Source organism: Camelus bactrianus, chromosome 4 (genome assembly GCF_048773025.1).
Source record: "Camelus bactrianus isolate YW-2024 breed Bactrian camel chromosome 4, ASM4877302v1, whole genome shotgun sequence".
NCBI lineage: Eukaryota > Metazoa > Chordata > Mammalia > Artiodactyla > Camelidae > Camelus > Camelus bactrianus.
This window is the reverse complement of record NC_133542.1, coordinates 78,083,270-78,105,733: the sequence shown is the minus strand read 5'-3', so window position 1 is coordinate 78,105,733 and position 22,464 is coordinate 78,083,270. Positions and strand designations below refer to the sequence as shown.

General features: G+C 44.3%; 1 protein-coding gene across 9 annotated transcripts in view; it reads right to left on the bottom strand.

The window, feature by feature from the left end:
- Window positions 1-22,464, bottom strand: part of CACNA1B (calcium voltage-gated channel subunit alpha1 B) — a 173,343-nt gene that overhangs the window by 57,812 nt on the left and 93,067 nt on the right. For all 9 annotated transcript variants that reach the window (XR_012506676.1, XR_012506679.1, XR_012506677.1 and 6 more), the window contains exons 21-22: window positions 2,967-3,093; window positions 283-412 (exon numbers count right to left, since the gene is read on the bottom strand). Coding sequence is in view for 5 of the 9 variants with exons in the window: in XM_074362846.1 (XP_074218947.1) it covers window positions 283-412; window positions 2,967-3,093 (257 nt within the window). In the remaining 4 variants the exon portion in view is untranslated. The remainder of the gene's footprint in view (window positions 1-282; window positions 413-2,966; window positions 3,094-22,464) is intronic.

The following is a 22,464-nucleotide window of genomic DNA, read 5'->3' as shown; positions in this document are numbered from 1 at the left end:
AGAGAGGCTGTTTTCAAAGGCTAGGCCCGCAGCACGCGCCAGGGCCGCTTCAGCAGCTCCGGGTCTCCCTCCAGGCGCCTAAACAGACATCCCGTCAGCCAGGTGGCCTAGGGCCACGTCGTCGTCGTCGTCGTCGTCGTCGTGGGGAGAGGAGGGGAGGGGAGGAGGCCCATCCCAACGGGGCCTGCCTGTAACGCGGGCCGACCCAGCAGCCCCAGGCCCCCTATTCCCACGGGACCCCGGCTCCACCCAGCCGCTCCGCAGCCCGCTGGCCACACTCACGTTGTTCCTGGGCGAGTCTGACTGCACGGGGTCCTCAGCCGCCAGGGCGATGCTGCTCAAGGCGATGACCACGAGAATGACCATCTCGAAGTACCGCATGGTCACAATGTAATGGCAGAAGCGGCGGAGCCTGGGGGCAAAGCAGGGGCAGCAAGGGCCCAGGTGGGTGGGCTGGGCGGGCCCTCCTGCAGGAAGCTGCCAGGCCAGACCCGAGCTCTGGCCCTGTGGTCAGGAGACAGTGGCCAGGTGACTGATGGGGACAGGCTCCTGAGAGGGCGTCCCAGGACGGGGGTGGGCGGGCAGCAGAAGCCCAGAGCAAGGGTCTGCTGGCCTCAGCTGCAGGCCGAACTGATTCAGGAAGTCCCACTGGGCACAGCCTCGGCCGCTCGTACCCCTGCTGTGTGGGCTGCTGTGGCTTCGCAGGTGCGCAAGTTTGCCGTGGGTGGGACGGAGGGGCTGTGCAGGGAGGAAGAGGCTGAGCACCAGCACCTGCGAGGGCAGGCCTCCCTCCAGCCCCAGGAACCTCCGGGTCTGCGCCAGGCGCGGCACCCTTGTCTGAGCCCCAGGCTGCGTGTGCACGCTGCACTTCTGCCACTGGTCCACCTCCACTCACCGGTCAGCACTACTGACCCCAACTCTGCTCTGTTCAGGCACGCTGTGGACGGGGTCACCGCGGCGAGCAGGACACCAGTAAATAGTGCAGACGTAAACCAACAGGAGACTCAGACGCTCAGCACAGCAGCAGACAGCGACCAGGGGTCAGCGAAGCCCCTCGAGGGGACAGGAAAGCCAATCCCCGGAGGTGAGCACATGAAGTGGACGTCGCTCCAGCCACGTCGAAGGAAGCGCTCTCGCGGAGCTGCCCCTCCTGCCTCCACAGGCTCGCCCGCCCCCACCAGCTCCTCTGACGATCCAGCTCCCGAGGACACGCCAGCCCAGCCGCCCACATCACTCTCCCCCTCGAAGGGCCTGGGCTTTATGCTTCTGTCCTCCTCGTGCCTGACCACTGCTGTCCAGCTCCCGCCCCCACTCACCAGAGCCACCCTCCCAAGGCCCCCGCGAACCTGCTGCCGCTGCTCCCTCCTTGCAGAGACAACCCCCCCCCCCACCTACTCGATCTGCGTCTCAGGCCCTCTTCTGTCCCGGCCCCTCGTTCCCCCTAACCAACAGCTGCCGGGCCATCTCGTGGCTGAGCGGCCACCCTAGCTCAGACCCCAAGTCCACCGGGCCATGAGCCAGGCTCTGCGAGGTCTGCACTCACCGCCCCCAGCTCAGTGGGCCCCGAGGCATCAGGCAGAAACCCTGCCCATCGTCCCTGACATCTTCCCATTCCACCTCTAATTCATAGAATTCTGCAGATTCTACCTCCAAAATTTCCCCTGACCATCTGACTTCCAAACCTCTCCACCATGATGGCCCTCATCAAATCACCACCATCTTACCCTGAGAGCCGTGACCATTGGCTACGGGGGCTCCGCCTCTAGCCCTCCTGCCAAAGGCCCTGCCAGCGATGCAGTCCAGCTGCGGCACCTCCCACCCCTGCCGCGTGCAGCCTCTCCAGCCCCTCAGGGCCCCTTGTGCACCTTCTGCTTCCCCACAGACACACAGCAGCCCAGGGAACCCCCGTGCTCTCCCACCCAGCTCTGTCTTCCGCTGTTTTGAGTCCGGAGTCTTTCAGTGTAAATTCTCTCCTCCCTCCAAGAATGCATGTTCCTCCCTCCGCATCTTAACTCTCGTTCACCCTTCAGGTTTCAACTGTGATCTCTCATTTCCTCCAGGAAGGCTTCCCTGACGTTCCCCTGCTCCCAGCACTGAACCTCCTTGCTTTACCTTCGCACACTGGGCCCGTTCAAGGCTAGAGGCAGGAGCCAGACCAGTGTCCACCTCCATCCTGCTCCTCACCCTGAGCAGACGCGCTCCCGGTAGATGTGCACAGCATGTGGGGGCGACGGGAGGGCTGAAGGAGGGGAGGTAACGGACGCAGCAAGCACAAGGCCACGGACCCTGCTGCCCTGAGCCCTGGGTCCACGGGGTCCGCTTTACTCCGAGTCGCCTGTGCCTCACGTGCTCTCCGCTCTGTTCCTGTCTCACGTCCCACCTCCAGTCGGCAGCCCCCGTCCCTGCACGGTGTTTCCTCTCCACTTTTCCCACCTTGGAGACTCTCACACCCTCCGCTACTTGTCTCATCCACTGTCCGTCCCTCCCACTAGCATGTGAGCTTAAGGGGAGGGGCCCTCGTCTGCTCCGCGCATCACCACGTGTGGCAACGCCTCGATGGCTGCTGGGCACGTGAACACTGCCTGGGCTCCTGAAGGCAGCTGGTGAGTGGAGAAGGGGCCCCGGGGCAGCAGGGCACACGTCAGAAGGGACACTGCGTGGACTGACGTGAGTGAACAAGGCGTGCACACGGGTGCCCGTGTTCAGAGATGAAGAGGTGCTGAGGCGGGGGGTTAAGAGCAAGGTGCTGGGACAACAGCCTAGTTCAAACCCCGAATCCACCCCTGGGGATGGACGGGCCGTCCCTGTGGCTTTGTGTCCCTGCCCGTTAAGTAGGTGACGACAGCATGTGCCTTGCGGAGCACCGTGGTGATGTTAATACATGTAAAAGGCCAGGTCATGTCAGGTGCACACTGCTATCACGGGCACGTGGATGAAGGGGGCAGGCAGTGGGTGACGCGACTCACAGGTTGGTGGGGCTTAAGCAGAACATGGAGCTGTGTGGGACGATGGGGCGGGGGCCACTCCTCATCAGGTCGTCAGCGCCCACCTCCTTCTTCCCTTCTGCTTGGCTCTCCAGGTCCATGTTACCACCTGTGAGGACACAAAGCCACCAAGTTAGGGGCGTGGCGCACATCCGCCTACAACACACAGGTGTCCCCGTGGCAACCCCACAGGTGAGCGGGGCGGGCCTCCAGGGACCACCCAGCAAAGGGTGTGTGGGCGACGGCCGGGACCCAGACAGCACTGAAGACCTGGGGCTGCCTGCCTCAGAGATCCCAGAGACCCCTCCTCACCTCTCCCTTCACCAGGGAGCAGCACCGAGCACGGCGGGCATCCTTGGCTGTGGTGCCTCTGCCTCCTCGGGGGCCATTAATCTAGACACTGTAAGACTGGCAAAGCCCCTTCAGCCGCAGAGACCAGGGCCAGTAGGCTCCCCCCGCCCCCTAGTGCAGGGGTCACCCTTTGGGGAAAGGAGCCATGTGGCTGCCTGGTGAGAAGGGCAAGCAGCACAGGGAGGAGCAGGGGCCAGGCTGGACCTCAGACGCTCCCCGGGCTGGGTGGTCCAGTCTGAGCTGCTGGCCTGGGCCTCAGAGGACGCTGACCCGGGGGCAAGGGCAGGGCCACAGCACACGCTTCCATGTTGGCCTCACTTGGCCCTTGCCCCTCACTCCTTATCCCCTCCCCTAGAGCCCGTCCTCTGCTCTCAGCAACCCCTCCCCAGCTCGGCACCAGCAAATCAAATCCCCAGGGTTAGAACAGCTGTCACCACTGTTCTTTTTAAGAAGATTTTGCTGTTCATGCACAGAATGTTTCTCACAGCAGCTCTTCATTTGTAACTACCTACTGTACGTTCCACTCTTGCAGGTAATGGTTCCTGAGACCCCAGGGACACCCAGCGAGACAGGGCACTGACTTGGAACCAACACCCACTGTCCGCCTCACTTTTATTTCTTAGAAGAAACATAAAAGCAAAAAGAGCCTCTGTGAAGACCCAGGCTCCCAGCTTCTCCCCCGACCGCTGGCCCCTCTGAAGTCCTGCAGAGAATGGCCGGGCCAGAGAAAAAGCCTCCAGCTGAACATGAACACAGCACGAGCCGTAGCAGCAGCTACAGTCTGCCTACCGGACACCAGCGAATTTCCCTGCTGAAGCCATGAACTACATAATCTTCTAAGAAAGCAATTTGGCAAGCCCTAAAAAATCCTCTGTAGACTTAATTTGTACGACATTAACTCTTACGGAAATCAAGCATGCACACAAAAACCTGGATTCACAAAGAAGTCTGTTACAAGTTCTTTCACAATAACAAAAGATTATGAAACGTACAACCAGAGGAGACAGATTAAGTGTGCGGTGCTTCTAGGAAGCACACTGTGGATATTAAAATGTCTGCAAACAGTTTACATGACAAGAGAAGAAGCTTATGATACGGTTAAAAAAAAAAGAGACGGGCGACACACTGGTGTGTCCCAGACGGGCCCAACTGCGGAAACCACACACGGGGAGGGGAGCGACCCCGAAGCAGCAGCAGCTGTGGCGCTCTCTGGACGGCCTTCTGACGGCAGTTCTAACTCTCTTCACTATGCTTTTAACACTAAAATTTTTCCCAAGATGGGCATGTATCACTTTTAAATTAAGAAACATTTATTATTTTAAAACCACAACTTTTCAGACTCTTCCACAACAACAATTAAGCAAGCCCAAAGATAAGTAAACTGGGGAAAAATAACCAATACAGACTTTGGAGGGGGTAATTAGGTTTATTTATCTTAACGGAGGCACGGGGGATTGAACCCAGGACCTCCTGCACGCTAAGCATGCGCTCTACCGCTGAGCTGTACACCCCCCCCCCTTTTCTTTCAACATAGACTTAATGAAGAATTTTCCTGCTCAAAAGAAGTGGAATCAAGATGCCAGAGCCAATGAAATACTTCTCCTGAAATACTCACTACAGCAACAGAAATCGTCAATTACGTGAACTCAGACCAAGACAAGTGGGAGAAGATCCAAACACGAACTGCAGCAGACTGAGTAAATTCATTGTGGGACGCAGGTTACTAAAAAGAAAAGAAAGACTTGACAGCAACAAAAACTATTTCATTTTAACACAAGACAACCAAGCCTGATGGCTAGACACACAGGGGAAGAAAGACGGCAGAACAGTCTCTGAGGACTGGCGCGCGCCGGCTGTGCCGGGGGCCCCGCTCACCACAGCAGCGCTGGCTGGCACGTACCTGTACCCCACCTTCCCGACTGAGAAACTGAGGCTGAGCTGAGGGAGGACTTGTGGGGACATGATCTACTGACGCTGGGGTAACAGCCCTGGGCCTCGGGCTCCTGCAAGGCAAGGAGGCCGAGTGAGGCCTCACGCTAGCTGCCCCCTCCAAGGGGCTGCGGCGCCCTGGGCTTCTGGGGGAGCACACGTAAGTCCTCTCCCCCAGAAACGTCCCTCATCTGGCCCGCAGAGCCCCCACCGACGAGACCGCTCTTCCCAACTTGAAGGGAACTTACGCCTAATGTTCCAAGACATACACGATGTAGAAAGAACTGCTCTCCTAGAGCTGTGTACCGTCGCTGGGAGGATAGAAAAAGTAGTCAAACAAGTCTTCTTTCTGCAAGGCTTAATCACCTCACAAACCGGGGGTTACGGTCAACCACACATGAAGTACCAGCAAACATACACATAACACAAGCACGGTGAGCAAAAGCAGAGACAAGTCACAGGCTGATAACCCTCACTGGGCTCCAGCTGTAAGTGCTCTCAGATGAGGAATACAAAAGAACTAGATAAAAATATGTCAAGAAATAAAAAATGAACCTTTAGAAAATGAGCAAGCAACAGAAGTCTATAAAGCTGACCCAGCATTTTCCACGGCCTTTGACAGAGAGCCTTAAAATGGACCCACCGTCCTACTGAAAGCAACTATAAAAGGTGAACAAATACAGAACGTAACTGTTCCAAGGCACTGGGACCGAGGGGCATGGACAGAACCCGAGAAGGCACAACCCTTGGGAGGAAGGGGGCACAGGGGGTGACCCCACGCGCACCCGGGGCTCCTTTCCTGTTCGCAGTGCGAGAGAGCAGGACCCAGGCGGAAAGCGACACCCCCACCGGGAGGAAGAGCAGAAGACTGGGGTTTGGGGACGACAAGGGGCAAAACCCCAGAGAGGAGAGAAGGGCCGAGAGTGAGCCCCTCAGCTAACCTTCCGGACACTGCAGCACACTGGGCTCGCCAGGAGCAAACGCCCTCAAGGAGGCTCCTCTCAAAGGAGGCGGCAGGGCTGAAGGCCGGGTGCTGGGGGCAAATGCAAAGAGACACAACTTTGCTATTATTTTGTATTCGGATTGTTCTTGTTTTGTTCGTGTTCTGGTTACAGAGTTACATACCTTTTTCTTTTAAAAAGTCAGTGTCAGTGTGTCAGTTTCTGGCGTACAGCATCATGTCCCAGTCATGCATATATGCACCTATATTCATTTTCATATTCTTTTTCATTAAAGGTTATTACAAGATAGTGAATATAGTTCCCTGCGCTGTGCAGAAGAAATTTATTTTTTATCTATTTTTATATACAGTGGTTAACAGAGTTACATATCTTGAATAATTTGCTCTTAACCTTATGTTTTCTGCAAAGCCTATTATTTTCAGTACATGGCATTTTCAGAATACCACGCATGAATAATGTCACAGCAGAGAGGTCTGTACTTGAGGAAGACAGAAACTCATATTAAAGGAAGGTCTGAGACGCAGGAAATTGGTGAATCTAAATAAACATAATCTCTACAAAGCTGTTGGGGAGGAAGAGAACTTCATGCTTCTAGGTTCTTCTGGCTGGTCTGAGAATTACATTGACATGAGACAGACGAACAGGAGAAAATCAAAGGTCACCTCGTACATGTGGGAACCACACGTACACGAGAGGTTCAGAGACAGAAAGGTAGAATGAGGTCTGGACGACACCCTGAGCTAAGGGGCAGGATGGGGCCCGGGGCTTCCTGGGGCTGCCAGGGACAGGAGGGTGACTCACAGGACCCCACGGAGCAGAGTCGGGTTCTGGTGACGAGATGGTCGCCCTGCCATCCAGATGGGGCCACTCAGACAACACTTCTCTCTGGTAGTAACTCCTTCCGGGCAAAAATCCCCAATTTAAATTCTTCTAGGTGGTTAAAGGGAGGGGCAGCAGTTTCTCTTAAACTCACAAGGTCTCAATTACCTTTGGCTCAAAATAATCCTTGTGCAAAAGTGACACATTTGGGGAGGCGCCTTCTGAACCCCTATGAAGTCAAAACAATAACAATACCTATTTTGTGGGAGAAAAAGGACTAAAATGCTGGACAACAATAACAAAGAAGTTGGGAGAGAGGTGACTGCAGCTGCTGCTCTAGGGTCTTAGAACTTGGAATAAAAATAACTAGATTTTTAATAACTATAGGAGAAAACAGCATAGGGAAAATGTCACAATCTAAAAAGGATGAAGCAAGTCCAAGTAAACTAATAACCACAATAAACACAAGCTGATGGAACCTGGCTAGTGACCGACACAGATTATCCAGATGGACATTTTTAAAATAGGTTATATGTGGTTTCCAAGAGACAAGCCTAAAATACAAGGCCCCATAAAGGCTGGAAGTCAGAAAAGGGAAAAAGATACACCTGGCAAATGTGCATCAAAAAACCCCCAAAAAGCCTCCGGTATATACTCACACCAGAAAAATACTCTTGAAGAAAGAAACCGTCGTTAGAGTGAAAGCAGCTCGCCACGAGATGAAACGAAGGTCAGCTCCAGTAACACACAGCAACTTTAAGGGTACACAGAGCCGCTTAAAACGCAGAAAGCACACACACAGACTTCCACAGAAGCTGTTTTTGAAAAAAGGAGAAATAGAAGAAAAAGCCTAACAAGATTCAGAAACACACAGCTGCTCTTTTAGAGACACATACACGAGTACTTGGTCATCTGTACTGAACGGCGTGTTTCAAAGCATTCAAAACAACTGCATTAAACATACCAAGCAAAATACAAGTATGTGCATGTATTTACACAGACACACACACACGCACACACACACAGGAAGACCCGACAGCAGGCGTAAACAGAGATTTCAGTGCAGCTCTCTCAAATACCGACGGGTCAGCCTAGCAAAGTATTAGTGAGTACACAGAAACTTCAGCCATACAACTAACAAACGTGATACAGCAGACGAGCACAAACATGCCTAGTGTCCCCAGTTAAAGAAAACACCTTTCTCTTAGGGGTCCAGGAAACACTTGCAAAAGCTGAGCCTCAAAGCAACCGTGAAAGTGTCTCCAAGGAAACGTCCCGCTGGTCCTGTTCTCGAATCTCTAATCTAAGGCAACGATCCGAAACCAAAAGATTAACTGAGATTTACACTTTACAACTGGAAGTTGAGAAACTGATTTTAAATAGCTCGTGTGTTGAAAATTAGATATTCATAGGCAGTATCAACTGTGTCTACACAGAGAACAAAATAATCTACAGAAAAACTATTTAGAACAGTTTGGCAACTCTGGCTGGACACAAACTCAAAAGACAAAAACTGTGTTTCTGTATGGTAGGAGAAAACAATCAGAAAATACAATTTTTAAAACAATTCCATTTTAAAAACAGAATAAACAAAGTAAAAAAACAAAAAAAAATAATCTAGGGGGCAGTGAAACTGCTCTGCATGCTGTAATGATACGCGTCGTGGCACATCTGTCCAAACCCTTAGCGTGCACACCACCAGAGAGAGCCCTGCCGTGAACGAGCGGCCTAGGGTGGCGGTGCACCGACGCAGGCTCACTGCCTGCAGCAGGTGCCCCGTCTGGCGGCGGTGCTGGCAGTGGGGAGGCTGTGTGTGCTGGGGCAGACAGCACATGGGAAACCTCTGCACTTTCCTTTCACTTCTACCGTGAACCCAAAACTGTTCTAAAAAAGGATAAAAAGACAAAATTTTCAGTAAAAGAGAAGAGAGTACAAAGAATACAAAATCTAAAACATCAAATAAAAATCCTACAATCTTACATTTGAATTACAAACGCCACAAGAATAAACGGCATATTCTTCTTCTCGTCAAAAACAAACAAACAAAAAAGTCCTAAAAAGCCTGAAGGCGAGAGAAGCCCAGCAGTAACGACGACTCTGCTGAGTGACACCACTTCTCGTCAAAGGAGCCACAAAGGAGCCACAGCGTCTCGGACGCTCTGCAGCAGCAGGCCACGAGAGGAGGGTCCACGCACGAGGGAAGCAAGTGGAGGCAGCAGGAAGCACGGAGCCGGGCAAAGGAGGAGGCCAGGCAGGGGCGCAGCTTCACATAAAGCCCTGCAACAGTGGGGACTCTGGGATCTGAATTAAACCTCAGAGTTGTCCCACCTGAAGCCAGAGGGCTGGCCTTTCCCGTTCCCACACCACTCCTTCCTCCGCTAGGGCCAGCTGGGGGGCGTGAACCCTCGTGGACCTCCACCTCCCAGCCCCAGCAGGCAGGGCACTCCTCTGAAGAGGAGCTGAAGGTGGGGCTGCTGGAGGCACAGCACCGTGAGGGGAGGGGAGGGGAGGGATCTGTAGGAACAGCAGGTGTCCAGTACCCAGGGCTTTGTGGGGAAACGGCACTTCCAGGTCCGGGGCAGGAAAGGTACAGGATGATCCCAGAACGTGCTGTCACAGACGACAGCCAGAAAGCTGGCAGCGACCACAGCAGGCATGTAAAGAGGGAGAAAAGCCGACTTTCAGAGGCTCCCGCTGTTCAAAGACAGAACCATCTGAGCAGTAACAGTGAGTTTAAAGGACAAACGCGTTAAAATCCAAAAATTCTTAGCGATAATTTTGTTAAACCTCTAAAGGACTGTATCTGAAGTTCCTGCAGCACCAACTCGCTATTAAGACAGAATTAAGCCATGTATCTTGCTAATACAAACGCAAAGTGCATTTTAGTGTGACCAAATGTGGTGAGCTAAGTTCTTCCTTACAGAAAAAGTCAGAATAATACACACAGAAAGAATGATAGAATTATAAATTCACGACTGTGAAATGCCTGATAAAATCGTGGGTCTGGGTAACGACTATCAGTGTCTACTAAATCATCAGGGGAAAAGTTGGTGGAGAACTTTACAGTGGGTGGATCAGGCAAAGCCCACTGATGGGTCTTAACATTGCCCAAAGGAAAACACCAGGTGTTCACGTAGCTCCTGGCGCAACGTGACAGGAGGGACACACCTATGCCCACGAGGCCTCCCCAGGGTTAAGTGGATACAGTCGAGACCTACGGTTCACAAACACGGGCTACTCTGCCTCCTAGGGATAACTGGCAATTTCTGGAGACGCTACTTTCTTGGCTGTCACAACTGCACGGTGCCGTGGCATCCAGAAAGGAGGGGCCAAGGATGCTGCGGAACACCTTAAAATGCACAAGACAGCCCCCGGCAACAAAGCCTCCACAGTGCCGAGGTTCAGAAGGCCTGCTTTAGGTCTCATTACCAGTGAGCAGGAGACACCAAGGCTAGAGGAATGTGCTAAATGACACCATCTTGCAACAGGGCAAATTCTGCAGTTTCTTGAAGAAATAAATGGCATGTACAAAAGAGTATAGAGTAAAACAGAGGCAGACAGACTGGGCAAAGTCAAATGAGCAAACCCTGTCTGGATCCTGATTCAAACAAATCAATTGTAAAAAGTTATTTTTGAGACAACTGGTAAAATTCGAACTTGGGATAGGTACCAGATAATACTAAGGAATTATCATCAACTCTCCTAAGGTTTAATAATGCTACTGTGGTTCTTAAACCCTTAACTGCTGGAGATGCTTACAGACACAGCTATACCTAGAATGATTTTTTTAAAAAGAGAGAGAGAGAAGTAAAACACATTTGGGGCAAACATGGATAATTGCTTGACATGAGTGGCAGCAACACGGGGGTTCATGACCACGTATCTCTACTTTCAGTGTTTCAATTTTCCATAATAAAAAGGTGTTTATGAAAGTAGCCACAGAGATCAGACAGAGCCATGCGAGGAACAATTCAGACAAATGACTAGCTAGCTTCTCAACAGAAACAGCAGGAGGCAGAAGACAGTGGAGGAGTCTCAAGATGCTGAGAGGAATTAACTAACAAACCAGAATTCCACACAAATTGAAACTAATTTCACAATGGCAAAAAGATTTTTCAGGCAAATTGAGAGAATCTATCACCATCAAACCTCACTAAAAAACAAATCAAAACAAAAAACACCTGGAAACAACGTTCTTCAAGCAGAAGGGAAAAAAAAGCCAAACGGATGATCTGAAATAAGAGGAGTGATAAAACACAAGACGGAATAATGAAATTAACAGAAAAAAACTGTTAACACACAAAGAAATCTCTGTCATTTGGAAATTCAAAATCATACTTACAAGTAAGTACGTTTACACTTACGGATCAAACAAGAAATCATAGTAAAATTTGGAAAAAGTTTTAGAAGAAATAAATATGATGTTTCATAACTTGTAACATAAAACTAAAATGATTCTTAGAGTGAACATTAAAGCCATAAACACACTAGCAAAGTAGAAAGACTTAAGTGTCAGAGCTGAATATCCAACTAATAAATGAGGAAAGATATTACAATAAACATAAAGGAAGCAGAAAAAAGGAAATAATAAATAAGAACACAAATTAATGGAACAGAAAACAAAGATGCAACAGAAACTCTCAAGAAACCCAAAGTTGGGACTTTGGTAGCCCGTTTAAACTGACAGATCTTTAGTGGACAAGGGTTTATCAAGGGAAGGGAGGAAGGAAGGAAGTTAGAATATACATGTGGCCATAACAACAAATCCAGCAGAAACTAAAAAGGTAACAGGCAGGCTCCCATACAAAACGCCAGTCATCTACACTCAAATTTCTCCCTATATCTTCCATGAACCACATGGTCGACAAGGAGAGGAAATACAATCCCCCCCCCGCCCCAAGTCCATGCTGACAACATACAGGAAATAAGAAAACCACAAACGTGAATTTGCATGTAAGTGGGAAAACAAACCTCTGAGACCTGCAGCATCAGACAGAGACAGTGTGGAGGAGGGAGAGTGAGGCGGGTCTTCCTGATGATGGAGCACGGACAACATCCACAGACAAGAGGGCCCACTCTCAGCAGGGAAACAGTGAGAACAGGTCTGCCACCTGGTGGGTCAGAGCACCGCTTCTGGGACTAGAAAGGAAGGGCTTGGAAAGTACGCAGGACTGGAGGTGGCAACCTTGAGAAGACAATGGGAGAGGTGTGCTTTCGTGGCTCAGGGGCGGAGGGAAAGAAGAAACAACTGTCTGACGTCCAGGGTCCTCCAGAGACAGGATTCTATCATAGAATAAGATAAACACTCCCCACAAGGCACCACTGAAAAAAGAAGCTGGATTTCATTGTAATAATAGAAGAGGAGGTTCCTGAACTAGAAATCAAATAAGCTGCCAATCCCCTCTCCTACTCTCCATAAAATCAAATGTAATTTTTGGTCCAAGAAACAGTGACATACTTCCCCATTATCAGAAAAATGAACCCAACATCCATACAAAGTTTCTACAAAAGAAAATATGAAAGTAAGGATGAAATTTTTTCAGCTAATAAAAACACTCCAAAAAAAAAAAATCTGCAAAGCAGAGGAAAACAATAACATAACTTTCCAACATAAATTAAATATACTTAAACAAGCAATTTTCGATACGAAAAAACACCGAAAATCATATTCAAAAGCTCCAAATAAAAATGTATGGACAACTAGAAGATGTGAAACGAGAGCTGACCAAACTCAGGAGAGAAATAGAAAAAAAAAAAAAAAAAAAAGACAAAACTGAGAAATGAAGTTAAAGAGAAAAACAAAATTGTCTCAGAAATCACAAGGAGATAACAGGTAAGTCCAAGGGAAAACAGGTATGGCTGAAATTATAAAAAGGGAACAAGAATGCAGCAGTGAAATGAGCCAAGAGAGAAAACACGAAGGAATGAGTTTTCAAAAAGTTAAGAGAAAAATTCATATAGAAGACAGGCAAAGCAGATTTAACATCTGTAGAGCTGGAATGCCTGAAAAACAAAAATAAAACAATGTAACAGAACTAACATTTGAAACTGTAATCGCAGAAATTTTTCCTGAAAGGAAATAACACCTATTAATCGATTTTTGACAAAAGTGTCAAAGTAATTCATTGGAAAAGAATATCCTTTTCAACAAATAGTAATGGAGCAGATGGGCACGAATTGGCGGGCGGGGGATAGTAAGAACCTCAACCCCCATATGTAAAAATCAACTCAGGACTTAAGCCTCTGGAAAGATGTAACAGAAGTACGTTCTTCCATTCACCTTACCAAGCACAACTAAAAACCCTGGACACCATATATAGGGCAAACAGAAGATTCTGAGAGGTGGAAATAAGGCAGATTTGCTAGGGATCTTGGGGCCTGCAGAATGACACAATAGGTTTTCTTTTCTGGGTTTTCCTTTATGCCTCATATATCCTTGGTACTGGAGAAGCCAGCAACCCTGAAATGCCAACAGGCACAGATTTTTAAAAGCCAGCTCTCTCTAGTGATAGGACCAGGAAAGGTGCACAGCCCATCCAGGTAGGAAACTCATAGACAATAACCATTCCACTGACATCACAGGAAAAACTGCAGCTCTACCTCCATTGATAGGAGCAGAGAACAAGGGGAGAGCCTAGATTTCCACCCTCATCAGCCTATAAGAAGGTATCCCAAAGCCCCTGCTGAGGTGATATCAGAGAGAGCCAAGTGGGTGCAGGGACTTTCATACCCACCCTGTGGTACAAGACTCCCAACCCATGAAACGTCAGAAAAGATTACATGGGTAGCCTGGACTTCGATTCTTACCAGAGGCAATGAGGCATCTCCTTCTTTTCATTTGCTAGAGTGAATCCTAGAGGAAAGTCAGGACTTTTACCACCACCCAGAGGTAATGAGGGCAACCTGTACTGTGTCGATGGAGGTCATACAGGGAGTGGTAACAAGGCCTCCCACCTCTCCCAGACAAGATGGCATCAGTGGAGGCGCAGTGGGGAGCCAGCCTCCCAGCCCAGCTGAGTGTCTATGGAGGCCAAGTGGAGAACCTGGTACTCTACCCCACTTGCGAGCAATGAAGCAGCTCCCAACCCTAGCCCTGCTGGAGTGGTGTCACAGCAGCCCAGCTACAACAGAAGATTTAAATAAGACTCAGCCCCAAAACATAATACCAGAATGTCTACATTTCAATCAAAAATCACTTGTTATACCAAGAACCAGGAAAATCTCAATTTAAATGAGAAAAGACAATCAATAGACAGCAAAATAACACAGATGCTGGAATTGTCTAGCATCCACCATAGAAACGCTTCAACAGACAGTTAAAAACACACAAAGAAAGAGAAAATGTATGTAAGGAACCAAATGTAAATTATGGAACTGAAAAATAACTCAACAGATGGGTTCAACAGCAGAATGGAGAGCACAGAGGAGAGAATTAGTGAACGAGAAGACAGAACAATAGAAATTACTCAATCTGAACAACAGAGAGAAAATAGACCGAAAAAAGTGAACAGAGCCTCAGCGACCTTTGGGACTAAAATGAAAGATCTACCATTCATGTCAACAGAGTCCTGGAAAGAAAAGAGAAAGAGGGCAGAGCTGAAGACATATTCAAAGACATAATGAATGGAAAATTTCCAAAATTGGCAAAAGACATAAACCTACAAATTCAAGAAGCTGAGTGAACCCCAAACAGGATAAACCTAAAGAAACCCATGACAAAATACATCATAATCAAATTTCTGAAATATAAAGACAAAGAAAAAAAATCTTGAAAGCAGGGAGAGAGAAACATCTTACCTATAGGAAGAAAACAATTCGAATGACAGTGGATTTCTCATCAGAAACCATGGAGGTCAGAAGGATGAGGCACACGTTTTTTTCAAGTGCTGAAAAAAAAAGAACTGTCAACCTAGAATTCTATACCCAGTGAAAATATCCTTCAGGAATGAAAGGAAAATCAAGACATTCTCAGATGAAGGAAAACTAAGAGAATTTGTCACCTACCCTAAAAGAATGACTAAGGAAGGTCCTCCAAACAGAAAGTAAATTATGAAAGAAGAACTATTGGAATATCAGGAATGAAGGAAGAAAGAACAACAGAAAAAGTAAAAATATGGGTAAATACAATACACTTTCCTTCTCCTCTCGAGGCTTCTGGGTTCTGTTTGATAATCGAAGCAAAAATTTAACACACATTAATGTGCTTCTAAATGTATGTAGAGGAAATGTTTAACACAACTATACTTAGGAGGAAAAAGAGAGGTAAGGTTTCTATACTTTCTCAAACTGGTAAAATGACAACCCCAGTAGACCAGGACAAGTCATATATAATGTAATATCTGGAGCAACCACTAAAAAAACCAATTTAAAGAGATACACTCAAAAATACTACAGATAAAGTGGAATTCTTATACATATGTATGTATGTATGTATGTATGTGTGTGTGTATATATATATATATATAACCCACAGGAAGGCATGAAAAAGAAACCAGAGAAATGAAAAACAGAAAGAACAAACAAAACAAAAAGTAAAACAGCAGAGTTAAGCCAGAATACATATATTAATTGTAAATGGTCTAAATATGCCAAAAAAAAAAAAAAAAAAGAACTGACAAAGTGGATGAAAAACATGACCCAATTATATGCTGTCTATAGGAAACTAGCTTAAAAATATAACTATATAGTTAGTTTGAAAGTAAAAGCATGTACTATGCAAATATTAATTTAAAAAAACAGGGTGGATATATTTATATCAGATAAAGTAGACATCAGAGAAAAGAAAATTATCAAGTGCAGAGAAACACATTACACAATGATAAAAGGGTCAATCTTTCAAGAAGACAGCAATTCTAAATGTGTAGATACTCAAGAACAGAACTTCAAAATACGTAAAGCAAAAACTAATAAAACTGAGAGGCAAAATAGGTAAATCCCCATTTACAGTTGTATACTTGAACACCTCCTTCTCAAAAGGTGACAGACCTAGACAGAAAATCAGCACGCACACAGCCCAGTGGGATCCAACGGGATCTGACTCCACCCAGCAGCAGGGCACGTATTCCACCCAGCAGCAGCAGGGCACGTATTCTTTTCAAGCACAAACACAACACATACCAAGATGTGCCAGATCCTGGGCCATAAAACAAACCTTAATAAATTTTAAGCAACTGAAATCATACCGGATGTGTTCACTGAGCACAAAATAATCGAACTAGAAGCTAAACAGAAAGATAACAGGAAAATCTCCACACACTTGGTAACTAAATAGCATATTTCTAAATAATCTAGGAGTCAAAGAGGAAGTCTCATGGGAAATTTTTTTAAATGAAACTGAATGAAAATTAAAATATATCAAAATCTGTGAGACATAGTTAAAATAGTACTAAAAAGAAAATTTATACCACCTAATGTTCACATGCGAAAAGAGGAAAAAACTCAAATCAACCTAAGCTCCCATCTCAGGAAACTGAAAAAGAGCAAAATAAACCCAAAGCAGAGAAAAAAGAAAATAGTAAAGAGCAGAAACCAAATGCAGCTGGAAAGAGGAAAACAATAGAGAAAATCAATGAAACAAGAATCTGATTCTTTGAAAAGTTTAAAGGAAAAAAGAAAGATGATACAAATGACCAGTATCAAGAATGAGGTCAGGGCTGTCACTACGGACCATGAGGACATCAGAAGAAACACGGGACTTCCACAAGCACCTACACCCACATAAGTCTGACAGCCTAAACGAAATGGGCTGGCTCCCCCAAAAGTGCCGACTAAGGCAGCTCACCTACTGTGACTAGATAACATACCTGTACTAAGGAAAGTTTTTAAATTCCAATAAAGAAATGTTTCATTGGAAAATTCTACCTAACATATAAAGAATTAACACCAATTCTATATAATCTCTTCCAAAAGACAGAATAAGGACTACTGTTCAATTCATTTTATGAATTCAGTATTATTCTGATACCAAAACCAGACAAAGAGCACAAAGAAGAAAACTGTAGACCAATATCCCTCATGAATACAGAAGCAAAACTCCCTAGAGAAATATTATTAAACTGAATTCAGCAACATATAGAATAATTATACAGAATGACCAGTAGAGTCTGTCCCTCGGATGCAAGGCAGGTTAATATCTGAAAACCAATCAGTGTAAACGACCACATTACAGAAGACAAAGCACGTGATCACATCAACAGACGCAGATGGAGGAAGGCATCCTCCTCCCACAGGACGGAACAAGAGAAGGGTGCCAGTTCTCACCACCGCTCTCCAGCACGGCACTGAGGGTGCAGCCAGCGCAATGAGGGAGGCAAGGAGATGAGAGGCACACACATCAGGAAGCAGAAAATAAAACTGTTCATTTACAGAGTACTTGATTCTTTACATGGAAAATCCCAAGGAATCTATAAACACCAAGAGGATATTCAGACCAAAATTACACAATTTCTTTAAAATATGATGAAAATTAGGACACCCAATGTCAGCATCTAAAGGATACAATTTAATTAGTGATCAGAGGAAAATTCATATCCTTAAATAATCATACAATACAAATTAAAGAATAAAATAAAGCAAATCTCCAACTCAAGAAGCTAGAAAAGGAATGACAAAGTAAAACAAAAAAAAAGGCAGAAGGCCAGGAATAATGAAAATAAAATTGGAAAGCAATGATTTAAAAAACAAAACTATGGTATACATAAATTTAAATGCTGGTTTTTTTAATAAAAACCCACAAAATTTATAAACCACTAACTGATCTTATTAAGAAAATAAGGAGGGGAGAAAACACAAAATACAAAGGATAAAAAATGAGAAGAGGGAAAAAACACTGAACCAGAGGAAGTTTTTTTTAAAAAACTTAGGACACTTCTTTCATACATTGGAAAAACTAGATCAAATGGATTGTTTCTAAGGAAATTATAATTTACCAAACTGATCTTAGGAGGTAAGAAAATTTAAACAGACCAACGTCATAACGAAACAGAAATTATCAAAGAACTATCCTAACAAACAAACAAAAAGCAAACCCAGATGATTTCACAAAGGAACTGTACCAAATCTTTAAAGACCAAAAAATCCTAATGCTACTTTTAAACTATCCCCGAGAAGGAAAAGAAGAAAACTTTCTAATTCTTTTTGTGAGTCAACAATAGGTACACCCTACAGAACATCCCCCTGGGTAAAAGTCCCCAACAGATCGCTCTTAGTTTCATGAGACCCACACTTCAGTAGAATATATATATCTCTCATTCATGTTGTTGGGGTTTTGGGGGGCTGATGTTTAGGAAGGAAAAATGTATACATCCCCAAAATTCAGTACCACGGTCTTTTCAAACATGGGGAAAAACTCTCAGGCAAGATTCCAAATTCAATTGGTTGGCTTTGAGAATCATGTGTGGATGTTTTTGAAAAGTACAACAAGTTTCAGTGAAGGCGGTGTCTGAAGAAACTGCTTGTGAATAGCTATTTTAACTGTGGTGATCAGGAAACGATGTGTTAAGTGTTTTATGTCTAATGTGATAGTTTTTACTTTTCAGTGATTAACTGTGCTTTAGTTATATTTTAAGAAATTGGTTGGGGATTTTTTAGTACAATTATAATACATTATAATATTTATAGTATATTACAATTTTTCCCACTTAAAATAACGGGAAATGAGACTCCCACTACAACATTTGATTTTCAAAAATGGGTTAGTGAAGTTAAACAAAAGATAACTACAGAGCGTTAATACCTAAACCTTATGATACTTGAACATAATATGAGAAAGCTACAGAACACATCTCACTCTGAAGTATCAATCCAAAAATCCCCCACAGTATTATCAAACAGAATCCAACATCCCATTAAAAGAATAAATATGATAATCTAGTGGGGTTTATTCTAAGATTGCAAGAACAGTTCAAGATCTGAAAACTTACTACTATAAATCCCCAAGTTTAAGAGGAATAATGTGTGATCTCAATGGATGCTGAAAAGACCTTCAGCAAAATTTAAAGTCTATTCCACACAAAAAATACTGAAATAGAAATTAGCGAATACAACAACACGATTACACACAAACACACACACACACACACACACCCCTCTGAAGCCCCAAACCAGAACTGTACTTAGTGTAGGCAGAAACAATGTAAGGGTACCCACTAACTCCACTGTCATCTGACAGTACATTAGCCTGTGGTAATCAGGCAAAAAAAAATAACAAAGAAAGGCCTAAGACTGGGGAAGGAATAGTTAGAACTATATTTACAAAACTCTGTATTTACAAAACTTGAGGAAAAACACAGAGAATCAATACTAAAACTAATAAACAATTTGAGGATTCAGAAAAGTAGTCAGATACAAAATTGACATATAAAAGTCAACAGCCTAGATTTATGCTCCTAGCAGAAGAAATAGAACTTATACCAGGGAAGTAATATCAGGGACCAGCAAATTAACCCTCCCACCAGTAACAACCAAAAGCACCAGGCACTAAGAGAGTGAAGAGACAAGTCACAAACTGGGAGAAAATATTTGCAAATCACATTTCTGATGAAAGTCTTACAACAAAAATATACAAAGAACCCTAAAATTCAACAATTAGAAAACAAACAACCCAATTAAAAAGTGGGCAAAATGTCTGTTTTCAGAGACCACAATGTAACAAACTAGAAATCAATAACAGAAAGATAAATCCCCAAATATGCAAAGATTTAACAGCACACTTCCAAATAACATATGGGTCAGAGAAGAAATTTCAAGAGAAATTTAAAACTATTTTTAACTGAATGAAAATGAAAACCCAAAAGCAATACTTAGAAGGAAATTTATAGCATTGAATGCATAAATGAGAAAAGAAGAAAGATCTAAAATTGATCATCTAGACTTCCACTTCAGGAAACTAGAAAAAGAAGAGCACGTTAAATCCAAAGTGAGCAGAAGAAAAGAATTAATAAGAACTAGAGCAAAAATCAATGAAACTGAAAACAGCAAACCAAGAGATCAACAAAACCAAAAGCTGGTTCCTTGAAAAGATCAGTAAAATTGATAAACCTTTAGCTAGGCTAAGTTAAAAAAGGGAAAACAAAAATTACTAATACCAGAAATGAAAGAGGAGACACCACTACTGATCCCATGGACATTAAAAGGATAATAAATTATGCAAACGTTAACCACCATATATAAAAATACGTTTTAAAAAAAACAAGTTTCTTTTGTATGGCACAGGGAATTAAAGTCAATATCTTGTAGTAACTTTTAATGAAAAAGAAAATGAAGATGGATATATGTATACACATGCATGACTGAGACTGTATGCTGTATATGAGAAATAGGCCAGCATTACCCTAATACCAAAACCAGAAAAGACATCACAAGAAAACCAATACACCAATATCTCTCATGAACATAGATGTAAAAACTCTCAGTAAAATATTAGCAAAGCAAATCCAAAAAAGTATAAAAAGAATTACATTCCATAACCAAGTGGAATTAATCCCAGGTAGGTGAGGATGGTCCAACATTCAAAAATCAATAAATGTAATCCATCACATCAACAAACTTAAAAATAAAAATCACACAATCATATCAACAGATACAGAAAAAGCATTTGACAAAATCAAACTCAGAAACTTTTAGCAAACTAGGAATAGAAGGAAGGAATTTCCTCCACCTGATAAAGAATACACAAAAAAAACCTAAAGCTACCTACATCATACAAACTTGAATCTTTCCCACTAAGATCAGGTACAAGGAAAAGATGTCCCCTCTCACCACTCCTTTCTAACACCATACTGAAAGCCCTTGCTAATGCAATAAGGCAAGAAAAGGAAATGAAAGGCATGCAGATTGGGAAGGAAGACAAAAACCTGTCTTTCTCTGTAGATGACTTGATCATCTATGTAGAGAATTTGAAAGTATCAACAAAGAAATTCCTAGAACTAATAACTTACTTTAGCAAGGTTGTAGGATATAAGGTTAACATACAAAAGTCCATTGTTTACCTATTCCAACAATGAACAAGTGAAATTTGAAATCGAAAAGACAACACCATTTACATTAGCATCCCCCCAATGAAATACTTCAGTGTAAAATCTAACAAAATACATACAAGGTCTCTATAAAGAAAACTACGAAACTCTGAAGAATGAAATAAAAGAACTAAATAAATAAAGAGATATCCCATGTTCATGGATGGGGAAGACTCAATATTGTCAAGTTGTCAGTTCTTCCCAACTTGATCTATAGAGTCAGTGCAACCTCAATCAAAATCCCAGAAAGTTATTTTATATCAGCAAAATGATTCTAAAGTTTATACGGAGAGGCAAAAGACTCACAATAGCCAACATTTCAATATCGAAGAAGACCAAAGGTAAAGGATTGGCACTCCCCAACTTCAAGGCTTACTACACAGCTATAATAATCAAAAGAGTGCAGTTCAGTGAAAGAATGAACAAACAGATCACCAGAACAGAACAGAGAGCCCAGAAATCGACCCACATAAATAACAGTCACCTGACCATTGACACAGGAACAAAAGTAATACACTGGGAAAAAAAGACAGTGTCTTCAACAAATGGTGCTGGAACAATAGGATATCCATGTGCAAAAAAAAAAAAAAAGAACCTAGAGAGGCTTTACACCCTTCACAGAAATTAGCCCAGAATGGCCCACAGGTCTAAACGTGAAATGCAAAACACTGCTGTGGTGATCCTTCTTAAACACAACACCAAAAATATGACCCGTGAAAGAAGTAATGGATAAGCTGGACTTCACTCAAATTAACAACCTCTGCTCCACGAAAGACAGCAAGAGAACGAGAAGACAAACAACTAACTGGAAAAGACATGACTGATAAAAGTCAAAATACACAAAGACACCAGAAAACTCAACAACAAAAACAACAACCTGATTAAAAAATGGGCCAAAGACCTAAACAGACACTTCGCCAAAGAAGGTATATTGAGGGTAAAAGAGCATATGAAGATGTTTCACATCAAATGTCATCAGGGAAACGCAAACTAAAACAATCTGATACCACTACACACTTGTAGAACGGCCAAAATCTGGAACACTGACACCACCAAATGCTGGCGAGGATGTGGAGCAATAGTAATTCTCACTCACTGCTAGTGGGATGCACAATGGCACAACCAGTTTGGTGGTTTCTTCTAAAACAACATACTCTTGCCATATGATCCAACCATCACTCTCTTTGGTATCTACCCAAAGGAGTTGAAAATTTTTGTCCACATAAAAACCTGCACACAAGTTTTTATAGCAGCTTTATTCATAATTGCCAAAATTTGGAGGCAACCAAGATGCTCTCTGGGAGCTGAATGGATAAATGAACTGTGGTTTACCCAGACAATGGAATACTACTCAGCACTAAAAAGAAATGAGCTATCAAGCCATGAAAGGACATGGAGGAACCT